Source organism: Strix aluco, chromosome 16 (assembly GCF_031877795.1).
Source record: "Strix aluco isolate bStrAlu1 chromosome 16, bStrAlu1.hap1, whole genome shotgun sequence".
Classification (NCBI taxonomy): Eukaryota; Metazoa; Chordata; class Aves; order Strigiformes; family Strigidae; genus Strix; species Strix aluco.
The window spans coordinates 10,009,626-10,032,609 of record NC_133946.1 but is presented as its reverse complement, the minus strand read 5'-3'; the positions used below and the strand labels follow the sequence as shown (position 1 = coordinate 10,032,609).

General features: G+C 37.3%; 1 protein-coding gene across 4 annotated transcripts in view; it reads right to left on the bottom strand.

Annotated features, from left to right (window-relative positions):
- CAPRIN1 (cell cycle associated protein 1) overlaps positions 1 to 22,984 on the bottom strand; it is a 35,805-nt gene that overhangs the window by 3,556 nt on the left and 9,265 nt on the right. For 3 of the 4 annotated variants that reach the window (XM_074842443.1, XM_074842440.1, XM_074842439.1), the window contains 15 exons: positions 22,083 to 22,145; positions 20,093 to 20,179; positions 17,425 to 17,663; positions 17,229 to 17,311; positions 15,165 to 15,302; positions 13,719 to 13,771; positions 13,546 to 13,632; positions 8,396 to 8,551; positions 7,435 to 7,543; positions 6,888 to 6,949; positions 4,541 to 4,651; positions 3,866 to 4,015; positions 3,516 to 3,666; positions 1,414 to 1,608; positions 137 to 237 (listed from right to left, as the gene is read on the bottom strand). In XM_074842443.1, coding sequence (XP_074698544.1) covers positions 137 to 237; positions 1,414 to 1,608; positions 3,516 to 3,666; positions 3,866 to 4,015; positions 4,541 to 4,651; positions 6,888 to 6,949; positions 7,435 to 7,543; positions 8,396 to 8,551; positions 13,546 to 13,632; positions 13,719 to 13,771; positions 15,165 to 15,302; positions 17,229 to 17,311; positions 17,425 to 17,663; positions 20,093 to 20,179; positions 22,083 to 22,145 — 1,785 coding nt within the window. The remainder of the gene's footprint in view (positions 1 to 136; positions 238 to 1,413; positions 1,609 to 3,515; positions 3,667 to 3,865; positions 4,016 to 4,540; positions 4,652 to 6,887; positions 6,950 to 7,434; positions 7,544 to 8,395; positions 8,552 to 13,545; positions 13,633 to 13,718; positions 13,772 to 15,164; positions 15,303 to 17,228; positions 17,312 to 17,424; positions 17,664 to 20,092; positions 20,180 to 22,082; positions 22,146 to 22,984) is intronic. The other variant, XM_074842442.1, reaches the window with a different exon arrangement.

Genomic DNA, 22,984 nt, shown 5'->3' with positions numbered 1-22,984 from the left:
GTTTAGCACCCAAAATTTTTGTTTTCATTAGCAATAAAGTCAGTCCACAGAAAAGTTTTCACTAATGGATTTAAGTGCTTTTGTTGACAGCTACTTTCTTCTACTTCTAGACTGTCACAACGTAACGGTAGCTTACCCGCTGGTAGTTTGAATAATCCCGAGGAGCATTAAATTGGGGCTGCGTGTAACCACTGTTTGGAGTGTTAGAAAAGGAAGGACGGTAGCCATCGTATCCTCCTAAGGAACAGGGCACAAGACTTTCACTTGGAAATTATAACCTATTACTTTATGCTACCATATAAAGAAAAGCACTAACAGCATTTTACTTAAATCTGAGGTAAAAAACCTTTAGGAAGTACTGTTTACATGCAAGTCAAGCAAATGTTTGCAGCATCAGTGCTAATACTATTACAAGAAACAAGAATGAAGACCTAGTAAGAACTGGGAGATGGCAATTCAATGCATTTCTCTAATCTGAGGTTTGATTTACATAACATTCAATCCAGAGCTAAACATAATACTGGGATCTAAATGTAACAGCTGTGACCTGCAAGGCCAACTCAAGCAAGAAGCTGCTCCTAAACCAAGACGCTTCTGAGTGCTGGGAACCATGTCCAAGGATGGCTCTAAAACTCTTGGAATCCAGATCAATTTTAAGCAGACAGACAGTGCCCACTGCATTCCCTAGTACAGTCAGTTGTGGTTTTATTATACAGGTTTCTCCTCTTACTCTCCAACCCCACGAGGAAGAGAACATGGCAAAAGCAGACAGAACTGTGTGCTTCAGTCTAATCCCAGAACACCTGCCAAGAAAACTGTCTCTCCCATTCTAACATACACATCTTTGTAACATTGACAACCACATATAATTATCTCCAGGAATCATGACAATTCTCTTATTTATCCAGAACTATAGTATGATTCCTCCACTCCTGTTAATTCCCTCAGAGTAATGACTTTTGGACTTTTTTCTTCTTGTATTTCTACATTATCCAGCCTATCCTCAATATCATGAAACACAGAACTATAAACAATACTGCTTCTATCATAACTGAAATAAAAAACATTTTTGAAGTATCAGTTGGCATCTAAATTCCTCACTCAATGGCTGTGAAATTTTGTTGGATATTTCCAGGTTTGCTTATACTTGCAGTAGATGCCTAATCAAACACTAAGCCTTCAGCACAGAACAGAAAAAATGCCTGTTTACATCCTAGTAGGAAGCCTAAACAAATGGCTAAAATTTCAGTTGCTTAAGTTAGCTAAAGCAAACAAAATTTTTAATACAAGTTTAAATATCTTAGAGATACTACTACAGTATAAAAACTACAGTAGGTCAGTTTTAACACTTGGTATCTTGACAGCGTGTTTCCAGAAAGAAGTCAAATGAGAGAGTTTAATAAATCTGTTTACCTCTAAATCCATTTGCCGGTCCCCTGTAACCGTTCATTAAGCCACGGGCCCCACGTGACCCACCACGAGACACTCCTCGACTGTTATAGTAAGGCTGACTGTTACGTGGAAATCCAGTATTCTGTTGGGGAGGTTGCTGGTGGTTACCCGCCACTTGATGAGTCTGGTCTGGGGAACCATGGTAAGTACCAACCACTGTATTAGAATTGGGGGGGGAAAAAAATGAAGTATAAAAGTGTGTGTGTTTATTTATGTTCCTACATATACTATCTTCAAACTCAACATTCAGAGCTCTGAACTACCACTGAACCTATCAATAAATGCTCACCCATTCAAAGAAAAATAATCTGCAGAATTAAGTACCAAGTTTACTAGCCAGATATCCAACAATATTAAAACAACCCAGAAATGGTAGAGAGTTAATTTAAGTCAGTGTCAAGAAGTCTCTAGCATAAGCTCAGCAACAAGCATTCCTAATGCAGGTACAATCTTCCTGTGCTACTTCGAACACTTTAAAAATCAGCAACACATACTCTAGGCAAAAAAAAAAAAATCAATTAGTTAACCCACTTCTGTAACTTCCTCCCCTCTGAACTGGCAGAGAGCCACTAAGAAATACCTGCCTTCACCAACCAAACTGTTAGGTGTAGCTGTGCAGACTAAGCTGAGATTGATAGGAGCATTTTAACAGAGCTGATGTTTTGACGGTACAGGCCAGGGGATTCTTTCTACAAGACGTATAAATCAAAAGGCAAGAGTGAGATGGATAGCTTGAAACTATCTGCACCTTTGCAGTAAGACTACGTCTTTGAGGTAAGGTATGTCACAACATCTTCACAGGAATTGTCAGGAATGAAGTGGATTACAAAAGCAATCCAAGGGTTACAGACTCAGTAAGTGTAATTCTATGGAATTCTGTATGTAAGAGCAAAACAGCGGTAGAAGTTAGCCTGATACCACTCAAAGAAAATTTCTAAGTGGTAACTCCCTCTCATATGCAGGAAATCACCCAGCCTGGAGCACAACTTTGTCTACTTCACTCAGCCACAGAGTGCTATGGAACTTTTGCACAGATCCTCCCTTCTCCCCAGCTTCCCATCAGTTCTGGTGGAACACATGGTCATCCTTTTGCATGTTTAATGTGTGCAGGTTCTGTTCTAAGGCCACTGCATTTTCTGGGCATCAACAGTTCCATTTACTGTTACAGTAAGTTAACCATTTAACACTGCACGGCCCACCAGCACTCCCTAGTCTGTCTTTCTGCCTTGCGCTGCATATGGCTCAAAAAACATAAACAATGAAAACTTGGGTGGGTGGATGAGAAGAGGAAGACCCAGTATCCCACGAAGAAGGAAGACAAATTTCAAGATCATCATCAGTTACAGAGAAAAAGGATCAGGCTCTTTTTCCTTACTCCACCTCCACCAGTTGTTAGCACTTCACCCTTGTCATCTGTCCCGTGTCCTTCACTCAAAATCCCTCTCTGCATCTGCAAATTTTATCTCAGTGGAAAGTGAGGAGAGTGCTTGGAGACGAATAGCTTTATACACAGACTACTTTACTGTTTGTTTGTTTTTTTGAAGTTGCTAACTTGAAAAGCATTCTGCTTGTGGTATTCAAACCATGTCTAACTGATTTTAGCAAAAGGTTCTAGACCTTTGTGAACCTTACATGATCTGTGAGCAGTGTAATACTTGTTCTCAATTCTAGCTTACTATTTCTGTTTTAAAATGTCATCTCCAATAGTACAACCTTTGTTTTTTAAAAGCAAATTTAAGGATTATCCAACCTTTAACATCAGCAGAGCAAGTACTCCACTATACTGCTTTCATCTTTAGAATAATCCCTAAACCCATATAAAACTGCATCAAGTGGCAAAATTCTTTTAACGGTTGGAGAGGTATATAATGAATTTCACGCTGTTTGATATTCAAACTGTGATGGAACAATAAAACCCAGTATTGTTCAGGGGAAAGCCTCATAAGATGAGGAACATCTGAGAACATGTGACATGCTTTGCTACACCACCTAGGACTTCACAGCCTGATCATCTGCTCTATAGAGGCTATTTGCAGTTTTAGTTTTTTCTAAACTAAGTTTACCTGTTTGGAGTTGTTCCTGCTGAAGATCTGATTGTTCTACTTGGTGAGGCTGATTGGAGAAACTCTGGTTGTAACTGGCCTGGTACTGATTTTGCTGCTTAAGGGTTTCTGGCTCATTAACAGGAGGAACAGGCGCATTCATGTTGAATACCTGTAATGTTAGAAAAATAACTCTGGTCCAATTCATTTTTTACAATTCTTCACTGCATCATGTAAAGAACTACGCAAGTCAACAAGTGTCAACAGCCAAAGACTATTTTATGTAATTACAGGACTGATGCCAGTGTTTGTGTAACAACAAAAGGAAAGACTACCAAAATAAAGGGATTCAATCTGAATTTACTACTTACTGTTTGCATGGATTGGAATGGAGCTGCATTAACATTGATTCCGCTGCTATGCAAAGGCTTGCTAGATCCAGCCTGGAACACCTGCGGCTGGGATGCAGTGGGAAGTGATGATGATGATGGGGTCTGGTCTGCATTCAGTGACATTGAAGCCTAATAATTAAACCACATTTTAGCAACTTTTCAATAATAACAAAAATTTAACTTAAAAACTTCACTTAAAAGTGACAATGCCTCAGGTTCACCACAATGAGTATTTTCTACTTCAGCTGAACAGCCTCATTGAACCGAGCAATGGGAGAAGAAAAATCTAGCAGTCTTCTCCCTTGTTAACTTGAAACACAACTAGAAATAACTAGATGGGGAAATGAACACGTTTCTGGGCTAACTGCTAGCCAATGTTAAAAAAAAAAAAAAAAAAAAATCACATTTCCTATGCTTGTATACTGACATTGGTATGTTACTTCTAACTACACAATCTTGTAAATTAAAAGTCTTACTATGAAGGACTTAACTGGTCATAGACAGGCTCAAAATTCTGAAATTAAATGGAACCAAAGTGGCCCTACCAATAAGTAACTGAAAAATCACAAAACTTAATTTACAAAGAAATACAGACTAACATTTGATCACAGCTGCAAGCAGACTCCTTCCCACCCCTGTGAACTCTTGACTTGCCTGAATCTGGTCAATCGATTCTTTCTGTGGCCGTTGCTCTGTTGTGTGAGAAGGCTGATACATCGGTTGGGAGGCTGTATATCCCTCGCTTGTAGAAGAAACCAAGGGAACCTAACAAAATAAACCCCAAAGCCCCCAGGTCAGCTAATGCTCACACACAGTTTTATAAAAAGTATCAGAGAACTCTGGAATGAATGGTACTCTCTAGTAGAAGTATGTATATTCCAGCAACTCTGTACAATCATTAAAAATTAAGTACTTGTTAACAAGTAGAGGTTTAACCACCTCATCTTGACATACATTCTAACATGCCACACCACCCACTCCCTGCCAGATTGTATTCTGTTGATATTTCTCAATCAGCTGGACATGTATTTGCTTTTACTGAAGAACACCTTTCTCGTCATAGTCTTATGCAACCCCAACTACTATAACAATAAAGGTGACAAAAGATGGACAGAGAGAGAAATATACAGAAGTTTAAATGACAGAACTCCAAGCTCATACAGAAATAGAGAAGTGCTGGTTTCCAATGGGACCAATTTGCTCATTTTACACCCTCTGCTCCCCCTACACAGAGTCCAGTGAAAACTCTAGCCAGCAGAGGACTTTGCACTTAAGGATACTGGGGACTTTAAGAGGAAACTGATAACAGCTGACGGGTGTGTTCACATCACCTTGCTGAACATTCAAAAGAAAAGAGGTAAGTTTAGCTACTGCTTGCAAGGCTCCCAAGAGAATCACTGGCACTGGTTGAGGTAATGAAAATAAGAAAAAAAAAATCCATTGGAGTATGCAGACATCATTTAACAGTAAAATAAAAGCCAGTGCAGTGAGAACTCTGCTAAAAATTTTTTCTACATCTACAAAACAACAAAACTGCTGAGAGTACTAGCACTTCAGCAGGTACATACAGAGGAAACTCTAGAAAAACTACCCCACACTTTTGTTTCTATACAAACGAGTGATTTAAAACTTGCAGATCTAATCTGGACAAGATAAAGCAAGCGATTTATACTACCGTTACTCTTGAGATACACAATCTATCCAGATTTATCTTTTGGTTTTCAAATAGCTACAGGGATCAGATTCATTACTTGAGATGAGGAGAGTCCTCTCAGATGCCGCACATGTTTAATACAGTATCAGAAAGTTCTTTAATCACAGAATCACAGAATCAACTAGGTTGGAAAGGACCTTGAAGATCATCTAGTCCAATCATTAGCCTAACACTGCCAGTTCCCATCTACACCATAGTAGTCACTAGACTATTCAGTAAGAAACTGACACATCTTAATGAAAAGGTGAATGATGTATAAACGATGATTGGAGAAGCAAGTTTAGGAGATCCTACTTAAACAGGAATTTGTGGAAATCTCAACTGAAAACAGCATTCAATCTCACTCTGACTGCTCTACAACCCCAAAATTAAAATACTATCCAAGCAAGTAACTGGGACTAGTTCTTAACAAGTAAAAAAAAAAACCACAACACAAACTATATAGTTAGTCCATTAAATCTATCTGTGGTCTGATGCCCACTTGAACAGATACAGACTGCCCTTTAATCAAGTTACTTTGGTTTTGGCATTTCTGTTGCAAATACGCAAATAAAGGACAACTTGCTTCTGTTGAAATTAAAAATATTCCTAAACACAACCTAACATGAAAGAACACTTCTAGGCAAAGATTGTCATCTTGAACAGAATGCACAGAGAAACCTCAAGCTAAACTGCTATATTAGAGTAGGACTACACTGAGCAGCATTCCAAACAAAGTCCTTCCTCTCAATCATGAAAAAACCACTTAAAATTCACCATCACATGGAATGCAGATTTCAAGTGATGGCAGCCTAACACACAGGCATATGGAAGTCAATTTGTGAAATGCAAATCACATCCACACGCCCAATCTGAAGACTGAAGTGAGCTCTACAGATTGAAAGAACTGCTGAGAAGTCCACCCTGGGCCATTAGAAGGAGCCACGCAAACTGCAACTGCTTCTGTGATTGTGCCCTTCAGTTTGAGGGGCCTCTAATTAGAAATGCCGTTTCCTCAATAAACTTGTACTTCAACCCTAAACCTGACAGTTTTCCAAACAGGATAATAATGCCTGGTAAGACTCCAATTACAGAAAATATGCAATGTCTGCAGAGCATACAAACTGTATATAGTAATGCTCGTAAGTGACTACGCTACAGAGATAATGGGGATAACCAATTTCTCAAAATTGGAACTTCAGCTTTTTCTTTGAGTTTCTCATACAGTTAGGAATTAAATCCTATTATAACATCAGTCAAGCCTAAAATCAATTTAAAATCCAAAACACAATTTGCTAAACATTTTACCTGTGTAGCTTCTGGTTGCACAGGAACTTGACTAGGCTGGGCAAGTCTTGACTCAGCATGAACTGAAGTAAAACAATTTCACTTATTATACAGTACAATCAAACTTTTTACAGAACAGCATTACCATCTTATCTAATTCAGTTATTTTAGGGATGATCATCTTTATGATGGCATGTATACATTATTTAGAGTATAGCATGGCAAAGCTATACTCAAAATACCAATTACCATTTCCATGCTAAGTACATTTTTTCCAGTCATCCAAAATAATCCACCAATTTCCAAAAGACTAAACAAAACTGTTTTGCCCATTTAAAAGAAGTTTAAAAAATGTTCCACATTTCTAAGCAAAACCCAGAAGCAATTGACAATTGCAAGTCTACAAATAGTATGCTTCAAAAATACAATTTCTGAGAAAAACACACTGTATTTGTGCTGTATTATTACTTGTGATGACCCTTTCACTACGTAGCAGTAACTGAAGCATTTCTAGTAGATGACTGGCAGGCTCCACCAATATTTACATTTAGGATTTACCATTACAAACCTGGAGGGCAAACCATTTGTGGCATGTCCAAATTCTGTGCTGGATTCATGGGCTGTGCAGATACAATGGCAGGATCAAGTGTTTGGTTCTCAAACTCCAGCATAGAGTCCTGGGGAAAAAAAAAAACAAACCAAAAAACTGTATTCTTTAAATATTAAGATTCAGAATACAGAAATGACCAGGTCACAATGAAGGAAGCTTAGTCCATAGTTAACACAATTAAAATGTATGGTAAAACCAGCAAATCAGTTAAGATAATAAAATGCCAAAATTTGTCACAATAAAAATTCAGTCCACGTATACAAATTTGAGGTTATCTGACAAGAACATAACTGGAGGGAGATTATAATAGCCAGACAGAATAGGCAGAAAACTATTCTTTATTCTTGATCCTAAATTAGCACTTTGTAGGAAGAAACAAAAAAGGGAATGTAAGAAGTGGATCTCTCATTTGTTACCAAGGAGACTACTCTTTCTTTGTAAAGGAGGTGGAGAGGCTTTTTCTGATGTATTCCCTTATCTCCCAATGCTTTTCTAGTTGTTCTAACTTTAGAGGTTAAAAGAGAGCCTTCCAAAAGCAACCCAATAAGTGTTCCCTTCACATGTGGTGGAAGTTTTTCATAACACAAAATTTAGAACTAGCTTACAGAAGGGGTATTTTACAGCTGGTCTCACTTAAGCAGAATAGACTATGGCACCCAGTGATGCACAACTTTCTGCCTTCTCTGTAGATTTAACACAAACAAGGACTGAAAAGCTAAATAACTTTCTAAGTGTACTCTGACAGCAATACAGGCTTGCAGGCTTTGGATAAGATCTTGCCATGCAGCGCTATACAGTTTGAAAGACCGTTGCAGCTTTGAAATAAATTACAGCAGACTCTTTCAATCGTGACTAATAGCCAGAAAGTGCTATTTTGTTTCTTTGGTTCTAACTTCACAATAGAGTGGGTTCATCATACCTGCATGAAGTTATATGGGCCCTGCATCTGTGCCATAAGGTCCTGTACTCGCTGTCTTCTAACAAGAGGATCTGCTTGAGCCACAGTAGTGAGCGTGTGGGGTTCAGGAACAGGAGGAGATGTAGCTTGTGTCTGTTGCTGCAGCGAATTTACAACCTAACAAGAAACAAGCAACCAACTGAAATTTCAGTTTAAGGTAACACTGCACAAAAGTGACTCAGTAGTTCTTGAAATGTATGGCTATTGCCTAATTCATTATGGACATAATTACTATAGTGTTCTTGAAGAAAAATACTACATCCTCTTACAGTCATGCCAATACTGGTGGCCAGCTACTGACCTGAGCACTTCGCAGGATTAGAAAGTTCAGATTGTGCTCTATTTTCTTTCCATCTACTCTATTCCCCATTAAGAACAGTGCAAACAAAAAATTCGTTAAATTATGGGGATTTTCTTAGAGCAGGATTTGAGACAGCACTTTATCAACATTTGGAAGTTTAAAGAAAGTCAGGAAAGAGTAAGTTTCAGAAATACGCACAGATGGAGAACAATTATTTTCTCATACCTTTTTGGTAAACCCAAGCAGAGTCAGAATTTTTGGGTCTTAAGACTTCAAAAATTTTAAATTTTCATAGCCATGTCTAGACCCAAGTTTACAGCTGTTATCCTAGCTAGCAGACCAACAATCTCAGAGAACAGCAGGCAGCATTGTGTGACAGAAAGATTGCAAGACAGCACCATCGAGAAGCCCAGAAGCAGAAGCACAACTCATAGTGGGCAAGAAAGCTCAGATTTACTAGACATATTCCAATACGGTGCACATAAACAGCAACATGCTTTCAAATACCACCTTATCAAAGACAGCAAAGCAACCAGGAAAGCTGAACATGAGCATCTAAGAACACCCATCAAACAGCTTGAAAACAGTTACAAGGACAGCTGAGCTGCACGAAGCAGCACTTCCATGTGTCTAATCAGTTTTGCTCTTCAGGCAACTCCCGTAATACAGAAGTGCCATTTTCAATTTGCATTCATGTCAACAACTGTCCTTTAAAAAGATCCTTGTCAATAACTTGTCTATTGCCTCTCTATTCCCATGTGCTCTTAATTATTAATAATATTCCAGATAAACAGGTAGCCTTAAACTTACAGTTGCACACGATATAAATTAGCATACATGCAACTCAAAGCTCAAAATATTTATGTAAAATATCTGGTTTCTTGTTAGAACTGTGGAGGACAGATTTTTGTACAGCAGTCGTGACAAGTGACATCACAGTCCTATTTTAGATCAGTTTTATAATCACAGGTCTGAACTTCAAACCTAAACTCCTGCTATCCACCCTCAAAGCCTGTAATTTTTTTTAAATTTCTCAAAGAAACCTACAGCATCTTCCAGTATGCTTACTCCTTGCTCAGATTCACAAACATTGTTTGAATGTGGCATTGTGCACACGCAGTTGCCTCACAAACTCAAATGACTCTTTCCTTGATCAAATCCCTAGCCATCTATAACAGCAAATTTAAAAAAAAAAAAAATCTCTAAACAAAATTAAAAAGCAACCACAACCAACATTACTCTTCAAGATTTCCTTCAGATCCAAATCTCCACTATTAGCCACCCAAAGAGAAGCAATTTGACAATTCCCATGGAAGTATACCCTAAAGCTGTCCACACTGGAAAACAAGCACAACTGCTCTGCTCTATTGCACAGTCCCCAAACTTCAAATTATAGACTGTTTCCAAATTAAGAATTAAGCCCTGTGAGTAGAAGTTTTTTTTTCTGAAAATGTTGTTTAGAGCACACATGTAGACCTCTTACTCATTACAGAGTTTTAAAACAGAAGAGAAAAAAAAGCAGGCCAGCTGACTAGGTGAAACTTGAGAGGTAAAACCAGCAGCTACTCATCTCCTACATAATTATTACCAAAAATGTTCTCCGTTATTTGAGTACTATCACTCAACTTATGAAGTCCAAGTCATTCGTAATTCATTATCTTCAAGAAACCACAAGCTGATGGAATAATCAGGAACACAGAACAGGGACAAAACTTTATCAAATGTTTTCCTTTTTCAGAAATAATACAGTACTAACTTCAGATGGTGCTTAGTATTTTACAGTGTCTTTTTCAAAGCCCTTTTAATGTCAAAAGGAGCTGTTAAGGGCCTATTCCTTTAGTCTTATTATCACCACCTGGTACTCTGACCTATTATAATCATAGTAGGATGAAACTATTAAAAAATTTTGTGTTTTGCATATTAAATTGACAATGGACAGGATGTAGTTCTAAACTTTACAGTTTTCTAACCATCTGCTGCATGAAAAAGGTACAGAGACTACTCAAATAAAAGGATCATTATTCAAAAAGCAAATTACTACCCTACCATACATCTCCATTCACCTTGGGGGCCCAGCAGCAAGGTGAAACCTTCCTTTTGGGAAAAGAATTCCCTCTGCAGAACAGTATTTGACTCATCAAATTGCACGCTCACCTTCTGACACCCTGCCCCTCGACCTTCCCAGTAGGCAGAGCTGCCCAGACACAATCAGAGGAGAATGACAGGGTAGAGAAGGCCAGGGGACAAAGGAGGAGGGGAGAAGGAGGGGTAAAACCTGAAGGTTAACGAGACCACAAACCAACCAGAATGAACTTGTATTCTGGCAGTCACAAAACAGTTTCCAATTCTACACAAAATACACACACATCCATCCAACCAAAGTTCCATAATCTAAGACACAGAGAACTTTGTATACAAGCAGATTCAGATACTTATAACAAAGGAAGCATTTAAAAGAAAAATATAATCAAACAAACAACAAAAAAACAAACCCCAAAACAACAATAAAAAAAACTCCACAAACAAAACCACCACTATTACCAATAAAGGACATCTTCACCAAAATTAAAACATCATATAATCCAAATGCAAATACACTTTGAAAAATCACAGGCAAATTCCTTAGTTCAAAATTTATGGAAGGCCCATACAGAAATGTCACTGTGAGACACCATCACTTCTCAAACTATAAACATACCATAGCACAGAAATCTTGAATGTATCACATCTACTGGAGGGTTACTGAAAAAGAGACTAGTCCTCTTTGTAAACATAAATGGTCTCTTTCAGAATACTATCAGCTTCCAAAACTAACAGCTATCATTCACAGCTCTTACTACACTAATGCCACAACTACCTTGAGCTGAAGAGCACAAAGGCTCTATACAATGTCTATCATCATCTTCCCTAAGGACAATTCAGTTGCGTTCCCAAGAGAAATGGGATTTTGGTGCCAGTAAGAACAGCAAGAGTTGTTTCAGAGACAGTTATTCTCAACTTCCCCTTTTTGTGTTAAGTCTGAGAAAATAAAGTTCTTAGTTATGAAGAAGCAGTCTTCAACTCTGAATTTTTCTAAATTGCTCATTTGTACATAGTCCAAGAAATTGGGACAGAAAGGACAACTGAAGTACATATTCTTTGTATTGTATTGTTCTCTGAAAACAAAGCTGATATAATCGAGATTTAGCTGACTAGTAAAGATGTGTGGAAAATTAGAAGTTTCTGAAATAGGTCTGACACAGAACTACAACCTGAATTTTTTTACATACTGGTAACAGTTACTGCACATTATTATTATTCCCATGAGGAAGTGTCTGAGATTTCAAATGTGCAATACACAGCTTTACAGTTTAAGAGCAGAGGGAAGCACCACAAGCTTAGGTCATAAGGACATTTCCTATACTCTCATGTCCTCATCCACACTATGTATATTAAGAACTATAGAGAACTGAACCTCTGAGCTACTTCTGGATGCTTGGTAGAAACAGATGTTACTTGGGTCTAATTCAAGATAGATTGAAGCAAATTAAGTGTTAACTTTAAAATACTATGTCTTGTAAGAATACCCCAATCAAGCATGACTTTAACGTGTGTTTTTGAAGGGTTTCTTTGTTTTTTAAAGAGATTTCTTAAATTACATTCAATACCAGAGATATTTTACGGTGTGTTAAGCAAGGGAATGGAATACTATGACAAGATACTACCAAAAACATTCACATACATGGCAAAGTTGTCTAGTTAGTTCTAGAAGCCTCACACTCATCCTAAGTATTATTAAATCTCTTAGTGGTCTTCAACACCATAGGATATGAATCTCAGCCAGGCTGAATGTAAAATCTGGCAGATTAGATAGTCAGATCAAAATGGCTCTGTCTTTTTCACCATTTGAAGAGATGATGAACAATTACCCCACTCCTACACTTAAGAGCCTGAAGACACCAAGGAAGAAAGTCTAAAAACCTGCCCATCTGTAATTTCCTGCTGCAGAAGGCTAAAGTGAATAAATAATTAATAAGTCTCCAGCATCTGAAAGATGCTGCTTGTATTTGTTCCTAACAGTGGGGTACAACCCAAGTTCCAACATACCAAATATCTGAATGACTCCATGTGACTGGTCCTTTCCAGGACCTCAAGAACACACATTCTAGTATAATAAAATGATGGACTTGTACATGTAGTTAAGTCTGAAGTCTAAATTACTAAACTGGGAATGGATCCCAATAGCAATGGACCACAAACATCACAAGTGAACAATCACTCAACTGCAAAGTAGTAACAAGTTAAACACTTGAAGAACTATAGTTCTTGAAAGCAGAGATGTACATACAAGCATACTTTAGTATCAAATTATGTGCATATGCAATCTGGAGTAGATATTAGCTAAGATACTAATTTTCAGCTCCCTCTCCATGGAACTGCTCAATGAAATGCACAACTATGCCATGCTGTCAGCAGCTGTGTAGATAAACTTAAGTTCTACATTTGCAGCAAAGTTCTCTTAAAAAAAAAGTCCTCAAAAAAAGCTTTTACGTCTTTTTAAGCCTAAGACTTTTAAGTCCCATTTTCCCAAGCAAGCCACTACTGAACAAAAGCAAGTTCTCCGCAACTTAGCCAGACTGCGTAGTTTTTATTTTAGGTATTCCTAAGCTAAATATGTAATTGAAGAATGAGTAGCGAGTCCAAGCCTAGTTAAATATATGTATTTTTTATATATATTGGGGGAAAAGGGGTGCAATACTAAAACCTATCATGAATTGTGCGTCAGCGGAAACAGGGATTGCAATTTTACCTGCAGTACACAAGATCTTACCTCAACCGTTTCAACTGTCCACTCATCTACCTGTTCCTTCTCACTACTGCTGAACTGAGTCTCTGCCATGAATTGTCTGTTTACATACTAAAATAAAAATAAGAAAGTGTATGAAAGTAAAAGTAAGTGGCATTAAAGCTATACAAAATGACAATCTTTCCAGTGAGAAATACCTCAGTTGATTCAACTTCAGTTGGTTCAGTAAATTCTTCCGCTGGATCAGGTTCTGTAAGACAAATATACCATTTATGTGGAAAAACCCCCCATGTTACAGACCTAGAAAATAGAGTTAAATGAAAAAATCTCCCCCGATAAAAGTGGAATTTTGAAGACGTCTTACGCATTTTTGCAGTAGTCATTTATCAAAAACATTTACTTTAAATAAGTGTTCTGGACTATTTATTAGTACACAGGAAGTACAGCTAGGTAGAAGAATGAACGGACACACGTTTTCTCCTGAGTGACATTAATGCCTAGTATTAGAAGCTTGCTACACATTAAGGAAGGAGTTGCCTTGTCACACATCTTCAAACTGATGGGATTTTGATTAGATCTGAAATTAGAGCCTCAATATTGCTGATTTTTACAGGTAAGTATCTGCTGGGTTCAGAAACAAACCTAATGTTACATGGTAGATAAAGAAGAAACTTGGGTCTCAGAAGGAAGAAAACAACGTCAGGACATTAACAGAGAATTAACACTAACAAAGATTGTCAGAGTTTTAAATTAAAAAAATAAATCACATTATATTCTTGCTATGAAGAGTTACGTTCAGCTATCCCAAATTACAATTTTCTCCACAACATATTCAAGAGGGAAAAAAGGTCATTAATTTTTTTCTTAAAGTTTGGTATGATATTCTTGAGTTTAAGTATGTAAGCATACTCTTTGCTTCAAACACTCTTCCCTTCCAACAAAGGATTAAACTGGTGGGACACTGAAAAATGAAAAAGCCCCAGGCAACGAGAACTTTAAACTTTCATCGTTTTAATAGTACAGATGAATAAAATTCTGTTTATAGATCATGAGTAGTTCTACAGGAAAACAAAATAGGAAAAAGATGTTGGCAATAATTTTCATTTGCATAAACCTGCTTAGAAGTAATTTCATTGTTAGCCTGGGTTCTTATTTCAGCAACTGACATACCGGACAGACAAACACTGAAATACATGTTCAAAACCAAGTACTATTAAGTGACTTTGTTCCTTCATTCAGCTGACGCTCCACAGTTAGAACTGTAAGCCTTCCCTTGCACATGACAGAAGATATTTATGATGTGATCATTAGAAGGGATTACAGTCCCTCCAAAGAAGTAGCTGGCAAGAGCCAGCCTTATGGAACTCTTCTGGAACACAGCTCTGCTCTTCTTTCCTCATGGCTCAGGGCAGGCAGCCGTTCATCCAGTCCTGCTCCTATATATGTTGCCTGGCCAGATGGATACCTAATTATCAAGAAATGACTTTTCTATTCAAAACACTAATACACCCAAAGAATTCAGAGATAGGTGTTTTTCACACTTAAAACTGCATTTGCAATTTAATCATTCTGGTGTATCCAAAGAGACAAGACAGAACAACACAAACAAATATGCTAGTCACAAGGCATCTTCATGTTCTTACCAGCTTCTGCTACAGTGTCTTCTACTGCAGGTGCGGGTGCTGCCTCTTCTTCCTCACATAATCCGTTCTGATGGTTATGGGTGCTGTCAAAGTAACTAGTTTGAAGAATACGTTCGACAACCTCCTTCAGCGCTTTATCTAGGAAAATGAAGAAGTTAAAAGATTAACAGTAACTCAATCCTAATCATCGTTTCCTTCCTTCCCAAGGATCCCACATGAATTTTATTACCCTTTCGCTGGAAAGATGTTGCTGCCCCAAGCTAGTCCACGGACACTACTGTTACAGAATTTCTTCTGCCTTACTACATCATATTAAATAAATCAATAAATAATCCACTTCCACTCACAAAAATCTAAAGGGTAAGGAGAATCTTAAGAGTACATAGTACTCTTCAGAGGATTTGTGAAACACTTCAAGTTGAGGTAAAGTTTATGAATTTAATTATACTTTTATTCCCACCACTTCAAAACTATCTGCTTAGTTTTCAGTTTGGAAAGTTTTTGAAATTCACTCAAGTTTCAACTGTAATTGATTTATCTGTAATTTCTTAATTAAAAAAATCTTAGCGTAAGTCCATTTCTTACAAAACAACTGTCAATACAAACAAATTTACACAGGTACCACCTTCAAGTTCTTCCCCTGAAGCAAAGTGGCTCAGAACAGCCTTGCAAGCAAAAACAAGCACAAGCTTGCACTCAGTGTCTCAGATGAATGCTGTGACATCTCAACCCTGGCAAGGCAACATTACTGATGGTCTAGGCCAACAAAAATCAAAATAGACTCAAAATGGAAGATTCACAGCACACATCTGGCAAGTGATAATTGCTGTATGAATTAATGCCTACACAGAGGAGAGCACAGAAATACATTAACTTTCATCCCTATTATAAAACAAAGTAAACCAGCAATGGCTGCCAATGACATCACTAAAAGCTCATCCTGAGATCCAGACACAATATGCAGCCCAACTTCATCCAGGAAGAGAACCACTAGGTCTCCAAGGAGCATACATCAGCTCTCTCCTGAAAACCATCCCCATCCCTTCTCCTTCCTCCACCTCTTCAAAAAATAGATGGTACATATCTTTGGGCTCTCACAACAATCTAACATCACAACCATTTCAGACTTGAGTTCTTGCAGAATAAACATTAATTTAAAAAAATACTAACCTGGTACCTCCTCACAAAATTTCATTTCAACAATATAAGCAATTTGAAGTTCTACCACAAACAAGGAAAATCTTATTACCATTACAATGTACCTTACAATCTCCTGTGTATCATTCCTCAATAAAGAAGATTACATAACAATTGCAATACTATCATTTAACCTTCTATGAATAGAACACAAAATCCACTTTCAACAGTTCAATATTACTCTAATATAATAAGTATAATTGTTTTTTTTTTTTAAATGGCGAAAGTTGTTAGCCATTTTGCATACAAAAAAGGATTATCTTCCCTAAAACTTTCCTATTGATTTCTAATTAAGGGACTTCAAAAATTCCCCATGATACAGACAACTGCCTAGCAGAGCCATTTTCTTAAGGTCTCATTTTAGAAGCCATGTATTTGTGAAAATCTTACATTTCTGCAAGAAAGCAGTCATCTGCATGACCACACCTTGATTTACAGCGTCAATCAATCAAAATAGAGCAAAACCAGAATGCTTTTTGCAGGAGACAAGGGGGAGTGAACATCACACTAAGGCCATGCCAGTTTATGTATTAGGTCATATTATTGACAAAGCTCCTTGTTTCCAGAAAACAAAAAATTGCTACTAAGCACCAACAGCAGAATACTGCTGAAACAGCAGGTACAGACTAAGCCTAAATACTGATTAATGCTGTATCAGTTAATTAAAAAAAAAAATTAACTACACAGTAAGTTCATACTTCAGTAAGTTACTCTGTTACAGTCCAGCTAAGGCCTGGAAAAAAAAAAAAAGGCAGTTACTCTAAAAACTCAAAGATAATAAACTGCCAAAGTCCTCTTATATCAGTCACTATTTTAGTTCAAGCACAAATTCAGTGAGCTATCTCTTAATACAAAGACTATACTTACAGGTTGTTCCACAAACTGGTTTTTCCTTCCCTTCCAGTAAGTCCCACAGGTGAACAGATGCTTGCTCATACTGCTCATTCAGCCTTAAAAAAAATAATTAATAGGAGTTAATTTCTTACCAAGTCTTTAAATTACAACAGTACAAACACATCGTTAACTGACAATTATAAAGAGAAGAACTTTACGGTAAGCCTACCTCATGCTCATGTCTCGTTCAGGGTAAACTAGTTTGTAGAACTCATCCAGCATTGTCAGTTCCTCCTCTGTCAGCACAGGTACTCCATTTGATCCTTGTTTCAAGTCATTGCGCACTTCATCATCACCCAACTTGTCCAAAATAAACTGGAGCTCTAGTACAGTCTTTAAACGCTTCTGCTCAGCTTCTTCTCGCATCAGTTGCTCCCTGCGAGCTGTCTTTTTTATTGTTTTCTGGATCTGTTTAAAAGAAATGTTAAATTGCTGAAACTTGGATTCTGTAGTAAACTCAGGGGAAAAAAACAGATTTGAAATGTCTTTTATTGATAGAGGTGGATGTTGGTGTTGAACTGCCACTTATCAGTCAAATGTTACAGCAGAATAACGTGAAATTTAAGTAACTTCAAAATCAATGCCACAAACCTTGGATCAACTGGATCTTGATCTTATTCTTACTCGAAGCCTGTGCTTCTCTGCGTGACTTACAAGCAGTTCAGTGAAGTAACTGCAGTTACCATGTCTAAAGCTTTAGACACCAATGTGTTATTTGAAACAAGCCCAGCTTGCTGTTCTCTGCTTCCTTTATGAACTATTCTTTAAACACCAAGTGATTTTGATCTAGATGAAAATGGCAAAAATGTACAAAATTAAGTAACTTTTAAACAAACATTGTGGCTATTTACAACTTCTGGCCTCCATAACTCAAGGACTTACAGCAATTAGAAAAGGTACAGAGAAGGGCAACTCAACTGATTAAGGTAACAGAGCAGTTGCTTTACGAGCAGAGCCCAAGCCCTGGGTTCTTCAATTTGGAGGAGTAAGAGTGATCCAGATTTTTCACAAAGGCCACAAAGGCCAGCAGATAACACGAACAGAGCAGTTATTCACTGTATTCCACAACAGTAGGAGGCATTCATCGAAACTACTAGGAGATCAGCTTAAAACAGATAAACAAAAGTACTCTTGTTTCTTACACACCATGGGAGGGAACTCATGGAATGTTTTGCGATGGAAGGCTGTGGAGATAGTATCAGCAAGTTCAAAAAGGGTTTAAACAAATTCTTGGACATGAGGTTCACAAACAGACACTAAAGGGAACAGGAATGCATCTACTGTCTAACATTCTCAGTTTGAGGATCATGGAGCTAGAAGGGAATGGATGACACATAATCATCAGTCCTGTACTCTGCATAGTGCCTGCTACAACTGCTGTCATAATACTGGTCTAAATGCATCACCAGTCTGAACCTACAGGATGTTTCTTCCATTCTTACTCTTAATCCAAGCATCTAGCATCCAAAATTCTGCTTGCTCACTTTATACTTATACAAAAATTTAATCTTCTTTTTCAAAAAATGTAACTTGTGACAGTAGCTTTCTCCCTCTGAAGCATCTGAACTTTTAAAAAATCAAAGACATATTTTAGGATCAACTGTACAAGAACTAACTCCAATCAGGAAAAACTGCAACCAAGTTTGAAAGCAGTCCAGCAATTTATTAGCCCTGGATTCACTTGCTTCTTTTAGCAGTCAGCTGACCAGGGAAATATTTCAGGACAAACTTGTCTGAAGAAGAAAGTTCTTCATTACTAACATTCCATGAACACACATGGAACCCTGATGCAAGAAAAGCAAAGAAACAGCTTGGCTTAGAGGCCTACAAATTTACAGCCACATCAAATGTAGAAAGCAGTTTATAATGTGAGGATGCCGATGCCCTTCAAATTATCACATAGTCTGTTCACAAACTAAATACACTCGTTAGACCAGTCTGCTGCACTAACATCGACTACACAATGAATTCTACCAATGTTGCTGCTGTTTCCATAACTCATTAACTCATTAACTGTATTACTGCATTTAGAATCTTCCAGTCCTGTAGGATGGTTTACACTTTCAGCTTGCCCCAGAATTAGTTCTTCCTCGCAATGATACTGCAGAGCTCTAAAGGGTGTCTTTGTTTGCAGCTCTTGGCACAAAAAATAAAGCAAAGCCATTCATACAACCGGAATTGTCTACTCGAGTTTTAGAACTTATTCTTGATTACACTTATTTTACGTCCTTAATAAAACATCAACCCAAAAGATGACCTGTTTTACTAGTATTCAGTTAACTTATCCTTTACAATAATAGTATTAATCTTGTCTCATACTGTAGTTTCAGACTGTATTTGCAATTACAAATTGCAAGAATCTTGATAAAGGAACTGCAATGATTTCAGTTGCTGAGACTGCATACCCTGTGGTAATATAAAGAAATGAAAACCCTCAGACACTTGCCAAAGGGAGAAGCAGGCCTATGAAATCAATTTCTATTAAGAAAATGTTACTACTGGCAATAAATGGCTGTCTATAATGTTGCATGACAGGCCTGTTTTGTGATCACATTGTTTTCAACAGTTTTGTTTTGTCAGAAAATTACCACATCGGTTTTGTTCCCATACATTTATGTAGTCCATCAGAAAAAATCTTTCAGGAATAGTCTTCAGCAAACCTAACACAAACTAGTAAAAGAGTAAAATAGAGTAAAAGAAAACAGTCAAACATATAAGAAATTATGAGCACCTCACCTCTGTAAACAGAGGCGACTACTGCATCTAGTATCAGTGAAAGAGAGTTTAAAGCCCAAGTGTTTGGATAGCCCACATCGCACTGCTTACTCTTTACTTACGTCTTGGCTCAAAGCCATAAAGCTCCTCTGCAGTTCTTTAGCAAATTCCAGATTATTTGTCACTTCCTGGTATTTTGACACTGCATCCTTGAAAAGAAAAAAAAAAAGGAGGAAACACAGAAGTAAATCATCACAAATAGAACAAAATACATACTTCCAACAAATTCCCACATTTTTAGTTCCAAAGTGAGACACAGCATCCCTGTATGGGACTGCAACAATGTTAAACCAAATTTTGATTTTCACTGGCCTAAATACTGAAAAAACTTGTGTATGTCTTCAGGGCCTCTGGTTTCTTAGATAAATATGCTAAAGCATATGTATATATATGTTCACAAGCATGACATACTGGTTTAATGTTTGGCTTTAGCCAGTTCCTGTCAAAAACTAACTGGCAGACCAGGGGAATGGGGGTGAAGAGTAATCTAGCAACTCAAAACTGCTCCAGAGATAAAGGTTTGAGAAGTAATGCATTGTTATCTTGAGTCAGAGCCAAAATCAAAGTGTTATACAGAGCATAATGTTCCCTTCTCCAAAAATCTTTTATTACTTGCTATCTTCTTGAATCTAATATTCCGATTTGCACCAAAGCAATCCAAACTCCTTAACCCACTTTGCAGTACTGAGAAATTACAGAAAATCAAATCAGGGGGAAAAAAAAAATAAAAATGACTGAGACATTTACACTCCTGCTGTGACAAAATTAATAATGGATATGTCCTTGGTAAGAACAATGGAGCCAATCTGTTTGAAAAGCAAGGAACATGAACCATACTTGCTTTTTTTTCTTAAGTATTTCCCTTTGTAATACAGCTAAGAAACTTACACATAGACACATATTACATAATAGACATACATTAGGTGATTTACACAATTTATCATTCTTAGACAATCTGTAGAAGCAGAAGTCATAAGTGAAAATAACAAATACTTTCAGCATTTCTCCAACCAAGAAAGATTTTTTTCTTTATGAAATGTGGTAGTCAGGCTGCGGTCTTTATAAAACTCAATCATGAGCTTCCCTCCTCAATATGAAATTTCAGTTATCTTCCCTGCTCATCAAACAGAAAACTTCTCATGTTTTTTCACAATATCAAAAATAAAAATACACAGATCAGTGATATTTCAGTTTTCAGTTGGCACAGAAGAACCAAAGTGAAGCCTAGAGAGATGAAAAGATCACATGGACCAACAGAAGCAGCTAATTCTTTTAACTGTGAACAGCTGCAAGAGTTGCAGGGTACATTTTTTTTCCTTCACTTTTTCCAATGTTAAAAATCATCAACAAAACACTGTTAATTAGTGAGCATCTGGTAATCTCTTTAAGTACCAATATGCATGTTCACATCATACAACTGATTTTAATTTCATACTTGCTTTATATTTACTACAAGAGGAAAACGGCTGTTGAGTCAAGCTCTGCAATAACCTACTTTAAGAACCAGCCCCAACAAGGAGAGAAGCAGCATACATCCACTAAGCGCAGCTTATCTAGAGCGTCACATCTGCTGCACTGATAGCTGTGATATACACATGAACATAACTTATTTTCAAGAGCCCTTGGTCTAAGCTACATCTCTAACTACACTGCACAATATTTACGAGCTACCACCAAGTGACTAAGCTCCTTAAGTTCTCCCTGGGCACATTTTCTGTGAAGAAAAGGATCATGTCCACAGAACCTCAAAGGTATCAATTAGTTCTTTCAACAGTCCTAGGTTGTAACATATGCCAAATTTTACCACAGCTTATTTACAACCTAACCTCAACAAGCATAAGGTATTACAACACGTTCTCTACCTATTCTTTCAGTTTTTGAGTAAAGAAAAACTGAGATGTTCTAGGCAATAAAAACTGAGGCCAAGTCAGAACTCAGAAACACTTCACGTTTAACAAGGGGAAGGGGGAAGTGAAATTCATCCCTTCCTTCCCCATGAAGATCACAAAACAATTTAACACAGAACTGGTTAGTAATTTTTTTTCTTTTTACCAGTTGATCTTGATTCAGACGTTCTCCCTTGTTCATTCGTTCCTGGTAATCATCAAGTTTGCTCTGAAAATAAAGAAAAATTCTATTATGAAGAGCCAAAATGAGGTTACTGCTTTTTCTACTTATGCTAACAAAATCAGGTACTGTAATATTACAGTAAACACAGACTGTAACAAATTACACAAGCATGCAACTGTCATACAGAAATAAGACCCGAGAAAAAATTGTCTTCTGGATTAAAAAAATGTAAATACTTCCCCGAGACACAAATACTTTAACCTTGGCTATCACAATGCATCTTCATGACTAGCCTTAATTTCTGAGGAAATACACATTCCTCCTAGTGGGGAAATCGCTCTCAATGCACATTTCCTCAGTCCAAACAACAGAGCTGAACTCAGTTCTGAGTCAGACCTTATTACCACCATATCACCACAATACCAAAAATCTGACTGCAAAAAACCACTGTCAATGCTATTAAGATTCAGAACTAATTCTTTGTAGTTGCATCAGTTAACATAGTTTTAAAGAATTTAAAACAGTTTCTCATCCTTTGTGCAAGAATGCCCACCAACACAATTCATATTAATAGCTCTAAAATATTTTTGTTCAAGGGCATTAAGATTTCTTTTCCATGAGGAGAAACTGGAAAAGGAATCATTAAGTTTATTTTCAGCAGGATCAGTTCTCTAATCTGCTTAAATACAAAACCATACAGAACACTGACATTAGCCAAAAGCAGGTAAAACATATACATGCCCAAGTGACAAAAGATTCTACAGGCTAGGTAGAAAGGTTCTTACAAAGGAAGCAAAGTCTGTAAGAATAACATACCTTTACTAAGCTCTAAGTTTTCACCATTTCTGTATTATCACACGATAGTATTTTTTATGAAAATTGCC